The 8,520-nt window shown below is 37.1% G+C and overlaps 1 protein-coding gene and 1 pseudogene across 6 annotated transcripts; one reads left to right on the forward strand and one right to left on the reverse strand.

The window, feature by feature from the left end:
• Positions 1-145: 145 nt before the first annotated feature.
• On the reverse strand, positions 146-2,242 carry LOC129298345 (glycine-rich protein 2-like). 6 transcript variants are annotated; one of them, XR_008590336.1, is made up of 2 exons: positions 978-2,239; positions 146-292 (listed from the first exon to the last, which is right to left on the reverse strand). XR_008590336.1 is itself a non-coding variant. In XM_054936748.1 (2 exons), the coding sequence occupies exon 1, from the start codon at positions 1,737-1,739 to the stop codon at positions 1,161-1,163; it is 579 nt and encodes a 192-aa protein (XP_054792723.1). In that variant the 5' UTR covers positions 1,740-2,241; the 3' UTR covers positions 146-292; positions 1,152-1,160. The 6 variants fall into 6 exon arrangements, 4 of the variants coding, with proteins under 4 accessions (XP_054792723.1, XP_054792726.1, XP_054792724.1 ...); XM_054936748.1 differs by having other exon boundaries at positions 1,152-2,241; XM_054936751.1 differs by lacking the exon at positions 146-292 and adding an exon at positions 376-393 and having other exon boundaries at positions 1,152-2,242.
• Positions 1,738-7,661, forward strand: LOC129298348 (fluoride export protein 1-like; annotated as a pseudogene).
• The last annotated feature ends 859 nt before the right edge of the window (positions 7,662-8,520 follow it).

Raw genomic sequence — 8,520 nt, forward strand, 5'->3', positions numbered from 1 at the left:
TCATGGTGAATGAAACTGTCAAATTATCATGATGCATGAATTATGATAAATACACGATCATCTATGAGAATATACAAGTCTATTAGTAAACGTGTACATTAAACAAATCAACAGCTCAACGCTTGATACGAAGTCAGAGAAAAGCTAATCAGAAAAGAACATCCAGAACATCTATTGCTTCCAAGAACAAAAATGACAATACATTCTATCCACACATAAAATAAGAGCCGAATAGATTAAAAATCTCATATCTTGCAACGAGAGGACCACCTTGCACATGCCAACTGTCTACCTGATATAGGATAAGATTTATGAGATCTGATGGCCGCATGAATCGGGAAATCTCAATTATCTTCAGGAAAAAGGAGGGGGAAAAAAACTCATCGACCTTGACTGTACAAATAGAATAAATTATAAATAGAAATTATAAATATGGAGATGTTCAAATGCTGACTATCAAAAAAGAAACTACTTAAACTAATTAATGAGATTAATAAACTCGTACAAAAAGGAGAGCATCGTCAATAACATATGATAAGTTTCAAGGTGAGACCGGTAAACCACAAACGACAGCATAGTATATCCACGTATGAAAGTAGAGAACTGTGCAGTCTAAAAATGGCCTCCCACATCTTCTCCTGAGAGCACCAACATTCAAAATTCCAAATGCCAAAGGCCACCCAGCACAGTCCCCTCCACAAAAAGAACACGGTGCTGGTAGCATGTAGCCATAGCGGAGAATTTAATAACAAAGGCGGTGAGCAGCGGCATGGAGGATTCTGAAGACAGCGGGAAAGGTAAGAATTCACTGTAATAGACTAATAGTCGTTCAATTAAGCCTTCCACTCAGGTCCCCAAAAAGAAAAAAAATTAAGCCTTCCATTACGTCACATTCACAAGTTGTACGACCATCAAAAGAGGAGAACACCAACAATTAGTCAGCAAAAGCTGTGATTAATAAAGTGATTAACAATTACCAAATCCTGTAAAACAAGATTCAGCATCATGCCAACAGCTAGAAACGGCTGCCGAGAAAAAATAGTCCTGGCCCATCTTCTTCTGCACCGAGCTTCACCAATAAAATGCAAATACGACAATCATCGGAACTTGATACCTACTAAATATACTCATAATACAGCAAGGGAAGGTACCTAACATTCTCATTTCTCAATATTGGGACATTCCCTCGCAAAATGCCCTTCCTCACCGCAATGAAAGCACACCCTGCCTCCGCCGCCGCCACTAGTACCACCACCGCGTCTGCGAGTGTCACCACCACCAGCACCCTGATAACAGTCTCTCGCCAAATGACCCACGCGGCCACAATTGTAACACTCGAGGCCCTCGCTGTAATTGCCACCAGCGTAGCCTCCACCCCTCCGCCCCATCCCGCCACAGCGACCATACCGATAAGGACGGCTGCGAGTATTCACGCCAATATAGCGCCCGCCATATCCATCCCCTCTGCCTCTGCCGCCATAAAACCCTCTTCCACCGCCACCAGGACGACGGGATCTCAGGAGAGCAATGACGTCAACAGCTTTGGTTCGTCCATCTTGGGCGTAGTCGAGGAGAAACTCGACGGGCTGACCCTCGGCCAGGGTGCGATAACCATGGGATCGGATGGAAGTGTGATGGACAAAGAGATCATCGCCGCCGTCATCAGGGGCGATGAATCCGAAACCCTTGTAGGCATTGAACCACCTGACGGTACCGGTGGATCTAGGGGTGCGAGACATGGGGGAGCGACAGGAGAGAAGGTTCGAGAAGAATGTAGAAGGTTCGACGGATGATAGGAAGGGGGAGAGAAGCGAGGGAGAAGGAAGGGGGGATTCGTCCACGAGGAAGGAGAGGTGCTGATGTGTAAGCTTAGAAGGGAAGGAAGGGGTGGGGCCATGAGTAAGTACAGTTGGGGCATTATCCGTTTTGGGGCAATGGAGTCGCCATCCACTCCCCCACCCTAATCCTTTATCCTTCTTCAAACCTCTTTTCCAGAAGAAAGGAAAGGAGAAACTTATTGAACGAGTTTTGAACTTATTCTGTGATCTCCCAAGTATTTTCAATTGATTCTTTATGTAACATGAGGAGGCTATTAGGGACGCTGGCGTTCGTTTTTCCCATCAATTTCCTCACACTATGTCCGAGAGGGAAAATGGCGAGAGGCGGTTTATCTTTTGGTTGTAACCTCCTTTTGATTTGAATAGAAGGTTCAGTTTTCTTTTTTTGTCGGCAGAGATATCAAAGATTAAACCTGTCTTTAGAACAACTTGTTTTCGAACAGTCGTGGATACCTCGACATCTTTTACTGAAATGATATCCACACTGGTCTTAATCCCTAGTACAATGAGAGATATGCTAGAACTTGTTATTTAAAAAAAGAAAAAAAAAAAGACCAAAGGAAATATGCTAGAACGGTTAAATACAGCTATTTTAAACACGGAAAATATAAAGGAGTTTAAGCAGTCAATCACTGGTAGAGTTGTGCTCAGTGGCGGTTGATGATCGATGCTGCCGATTGAGAATTGAGAGGGGCCCTCTCCAATATTTGTAAACGAATAAATTGGGCTTCTTCCGTGATCTTCACTCCTCTCAATTTTAGTAACTATTTTCTTTTTCTTTTTACTTTGGTCACTTTTGGGGCGACATGTGTGGAATATGTAGTTAGTGGTATTGACTTGGCATTCTTTCTGGAATAATTATAATTTTTATCAAATTAATATTCAAGGCCTTTTTACTCGAGTTGGATTTGTGCTTCAAAAATTACAATTTCGATAGAAACACGTTAAAAAAATTCTTTTAAGTAGTTGTCCAATTTTTGTTATATCAGTCAATTTTAATTCAACGATATTAATAATTTAAAAAAACCCATTCAGGTGCAGTAAGAAGGAAAAGATTTATTTAGGCGCGTATGCAGAATTTTAGTTTGGAAAAAGAAGTGGACCCTCGTGAAGCATGGAGAATTTGATAAAGCATGATAATTTAAATAGGTCAAATTTATTTAAATTAAATTTAATTTAAATCGAATTTAAAATATCTTATATTTTAAAAAAATTTGATATAATCAAATTTAATCTTAATATTTTTTTACTAAATTCGAGCTTACCTATTAGGTTTTGTCAAAATTACCAAGTATATATGCACATAAAACTAATGATTCTAATGATTGGGTTCATTTGAATTAGATTTAAAATATTATATCCATTTAAAAATTCTATAAAATCAAACCTGATTTTAATTTTTTTTGTTTTCTTAAATGTTTCGATTCGGTTCGAATTACTAACTTTAGAATCAGACCTAGGATTAAAGAGGTTGTTTCTTAATTAAAATAAGAATCCAGCCAGGTGGCAGTAGGGCCCAGCATGTGATCCATTACTTAGGATGGCATGACCGCGTAACTGTGAAGTCGTCGATGCACGGTGCTCTGTGTTGCATCTACAAGCTTCTTCCTATCATTCTCTAGCTGCTTTTATACTCATTCTCGTTATACAAGGTAGTTTTTTCAATAAAAAAGTGAAAATATGATTTTTATTATAAGATATTTAATGAGATATTAATTAAATTTTTTATATTATTTTTATTTGAAGTCATTAACTATAAAATAAAATGAAATGCAAATATGAAATTTTTTAATCTAAATATGAGTAAAATTAGACATTTATTATATTTTTAGATAAAATAAATAACTTAACCATATTTTTTTAATTCTTAAAGGTAATTATAAATGTCTTACAATAAAGATCAGTAGTAAAGGCCGTATTTCTAGGTATTTTTTTGTTAATTTATTTTGGTGAGACTTTTAGTAAAGGGCTACTTAAAAATGTTCATTCCAAAAGGCTAAATTATGCTTTAGTGAATACCAGTAAACAGTAGTCGAACTGTTCCCTTCTTAACTGGCTTGATAATTATTAAAGTACATACTTAATAGGTATAAAGCTAAAAGCTTGTTAACTTTTTTAAAAAAAGAGTTAATAACTTTTAAAATTTTTGTTAAGTAAAATATATTATAAATGACTTATAAATAAGGTGAGATGATTTTTTTTAAATATTATTGTTTGCTTTAACACGATCTCTCCAATATAGGTACCCAATGATATGATATCCATATGTAGCCTTCAATCAAGGTTGTCATATACTTTCTTCATCTCAAATTATAAAATACTTTTAGATAAAATTTTAAATATTAATAAATTCATTAAATACACTTAATAATTTTATATTTTTAAAATAAAAATATAAATTTTTAAAAATATTCATTATTTAATATACTAAAAAGAAATGGACAGAAATTAATGATAGAGAGATAAAGGATAATATTGGAATTGATACATTTAATAAAACCTTAATCTACTCGAAATGTCTTATATTTTAAAATGAAAAAACTTCTTAAAAAAGTGTTTTATAATTTTACACAGTGGGAGTATTATATTATTCCTCCTTGCATTTCTCTTTTTTTTTTCCCTGAGGGGGGGTGCTTGCACAGGTTGTTTCACTGCAATTGCTTTGGATGATTTATTGATTGGACATAAAATGCGATTAGAATGCTTGATTTTTTATTAAAAAGCATCACCCTTATCTCTGTTTCCCATCCATTGTAAGTGACAGCCTGGTAGATATAAAACAAGTGTATTTTTAATGTCTGTCTTTTGCATCTTATACATTTTTTTTCCTTTGATTTTATTTCCTACGATCAGCGACTGTCACACAACAATGTTATTGTATGTATTATTCATAATAATATGCTTGGAAGAAATACTAGATTTCACAGAGGGAATGAAGGAATAATTCATAAAGGATAATTAATGCCGATAAATTACCATACACCTTCGATCTGTTTCGGTGATCCGGTGTCCTGGCATGAGACCTGTGATATGATGGTGGTGTTTTTCTTCGCTATTTTCAAGACTTTCTGTTTATTCAGTAATGCTTCAGTTTATGAGTTCTTTTTTTCGCAATCATATTGCAGAATGCCACTGGAAACCCCATACCCTGTGCATGTGTTGCAATGATCTCAAAGCTTCCTTTCACTATTCGCTCTCTGTGGATCAAAGTAGAAGTCATGCAAAAGAAGAAAAAGAAAAAGAGACGGTTCATGGTGACATGTGAATCTTTAAATTGCTTTCATTTCAAAGCTGGCCCTGATATTTGATAAAATAGTTGTCATGTCTAACAGTTTAACATTTCTTTTTAGTTTGAAAACCCCAGCTTACTTTTGTATTTCCTTTGCTTGGACTATGGTGGTTCTCTTAAATACGTCTAGAGAGCAGTATTCATTCAGTGTCAAAATCTCTGATCCAGTATATCAAATTCATCACTTTTTGTTGTTTCCATATAGATAATGCATGTTTTAAAGAATTAGAAGCATGAAAATACAGCTTATGTGTAAGTTACAATTTAAATTCAACTTATTAACCCATTTTTATATATGTGCTGTTGAATTCTCTTTGGTGTTGGGAGCGGCTTCTTTTTGTCAGACATCTTGAATTGCATTCCACTTCTTTTTGGTGTTTTATATACCTTAACGAGTATATTCCTCGTGGATTCATACTTCCATTTAAAAGGGAGAAAGGGGAGATTTTTCTTGATATTCTTTAATGCCTTTGCAGTTGATTCAAGAGGAAATAATCCTCAGGTTTCAGGGGATTCATGGAGAGAATGAATTCATTGGCTCCATTAAGTCGTATAAACAATCACATGGATGATGATGACGATGATGAGAGCGAGACTGTTTCGAAGGCAGGAGACATTGGGGATCGAGCTCTTCAATTGGAGATCAAAAATTGCAGGCATGTCCTGTGGCATTGAGTTCTATCTCCATTGTGAAGCCATCAGCACAACTAGTGACCCCTCGTTATAGTAATGGAAAAGGGTGTCCTGAAAACATAAAAGTGAGCCCAATTTACCAATTATTAAGTCGAGCTTCTTGTTTGTATTTTCATAGATTATTCGGAGTTTGTTGTCTCTACGTGCAGGAACAGGATCAGAGGTTGCCGAAGATACTGGACTATGTTTCATGCATGATTCATTTAGCTGCTTTTGGAATTCTTGGGGTAATTTGCTAACCTCTAATTTGATGGTGTTGGTGTTGGCTCTTGTGCGCTTCTGCTGTAATTAATGTTTTCTTCTGTTTTGATTGAGAGTCTATGGCAAACTTCATCTGCGATGAGGATTTTGGAATTTTCGCTTCATAGACCATCATTTTCCATCTTGATCCTCTTTTTTACTGTCAGTTTCATTCTGGCATATAAAATTTAGGAAGATATTAATAAGCAATTCAAAAAAATAAAAAATAAATGCAGGTTCTCACAAGATACTTACTGCAAAAATTGTTTGGCCCTGATGGAGCAGGGTGTGACAAGTGACCGTACTGTCTTTACCTGGATCTGCCTTCCAATATGGTCTCTCCCTAACATCCCCTTTCCTCTATCTTCCCGTCATGTCCTGATATTCGCAAGCTTTGTATGCGACTGAATTGCTATGTTCACAAAAGAGAAATAGGAAAAAAAGCTAAAAACTTGCCCAGGTTTTCGTTTCCCGAATTTTATGCTGATACAAACTCAATATTTCATTCAGGTGGTTCTTTTTTTATGGGATGGTTTGGCATAGTATTCAAAGGGGACATATTTCGTGTGTCAGAGCATCTTGCCGTTGCAATAACAACAGGTTACTTAGGGAGCCTCACAACATTTAGTGGTTGGAACCAGAAGATGCTCGAACTTAGTGCTGCTGGACATTGGCTCTTCTCTGTGCTTGGTTTTGTAATAGGTAATGACTAATAAGATGCATTAAATTTAAATCAGTGTATTTTAGCAGTATAACCATCTTATCCTCAGTTACCCAAGCATGGCTAAGTTTATAGCTGAAATAATAAAAACGGTGGATTTTGCAGGCTTGTTTCTTGTCGGTTTTTCTATCATATTTGGAATTGAGACAGCCAAGGGTTTCAGGTGGTCTATCAGCAGACTAAAAATGAGATCGGGAACTGGTTCTTGTAACTCTGAGTCTGAGATAAGCAAAAAGAGGGGCAGTTGCAAGGGACAATTGGCAGTGCAGTGATGGCGGTGTTCTTAATAATGTTAGGTTTTTCATGGGGTGTTAGTGGTACACTGATAAGGTCTGAGTTCAAGAATGAACAGTGAATGGCTGAATTATGGCTTGTTTGCCTGGTTGGTCCTCTAGGCGTGTGGATTAGACGGTTCTTGGCTCGACTCAACGAGAGGGGCATAGGAAGGGCAAGGATGCTGAAATGGATTCCATTTGGGACTCTGATTGCCAATGTTTCTGCAGCTTGCGTAATGTCTGCACTTGCTACAGGAAAGAAATCAGTTAGTTCCATCTTCTTGTCTTACTACGTGTAATTTGAATTTCCTATCATGGAGAATATACCATCTTAACTGTTTGGAGTCATATTCCTACGTTAGTCTCTTTCTGACGTGATGGAGCTTGTATTGTGATGCAGTGAAAACCTGGAATGTGATACTATTGTAGCAGGCATTCAGTTTGGGCTGTTGGTTGTCTAAGCACTGTGCCTGCCTTCGCTTCTGAGTTCAACGCTATGAGAGAAAGCATGCATCCTTGGAGGGCATATGCCGATGCTATGATCACTATATGTGTCCCTCTGTTTTGGGATCATAATATTCTGCATCCCTGTATGGCAAATGTGATTGGCGCAAAAGCGACTTGTTCCCCTCTTTTTTTGGGCTTAAGCTTCTAAGGGTAAAATATCTTCATTTGTACAATACCTACTATGTTGACAGACTAGCAACGATGCACTGTGACAACGCTTTGTTGGAATTTTAGGGGGAGAAACTACCAATTATTGGTGTAGGCTTGGACAAGGACGAAGAGACAGACTTAAATGAGAGAAACTTTTTATTATTGCTTCAAACAATAATTTACATACACTCGCTTTGACTTTCAACCCTACACTCACTCTCATTATTTACCTCACTTTTTCTTCTACAACACCTTACACGCACACGCACACGCACACTTCACAACTCACTTTTCTGTCACCAAGCATGCGCAACACTGAATGACTCGCTTTTTTTACTTCGGCTTCTTCTTCTCTTCACACACACAAATGACGAACGCTTACTTATTTAGAGATGAGGAATGACGGTGAAATGGCATCCAGATTTTTGTTTCACCGCCTTATATTATTAAAATATTAGTCTTCTGGATTTTTCCTTCTTCACCGCCTTTAATATGCTTGGGGAGAAAGACAAGATTTGTCCAAAGAATAGAAGGATGTAGATCGGGAGAAGGAAAATTCTGGGAGGGAGAAAGAGTTGGTGAATTTTTTTTTTGGTGGTAGAAAGAAGGGGCAGAGCCCAATGCATTAATAACTAAAACGGAGAGGGGTGATTCAAATCCCATACAGTCATTTGAATCAAGGCTCTAATATAAGTCGGGCACAATCTAAGAAGGAAGAAACAGAGAAAGCCTCTTTAGCTAATCTATCAGCAACAGCATTTAAACACGTGGAATATGCTGGATTTGGATATCCCAGTAATAGTTAAG

This window comes from Prosopis cineraria, unplaced genomic scaffold (assembly GCF_029017545.1).
Source record: "Prosopis cineraria cultivar Desert tree isolate PC_DT_omini unplaced genomic scaffold, ASM2901754v1 PC782, whole genome shotgun sequence".
Classification (NCBI taxonomy): Eukaryota; Viridiplantae; Streptophyta; class Magnoliopsida; order Fabales; family Fabaceae; genus Prosopis; species Prosopis cineraria.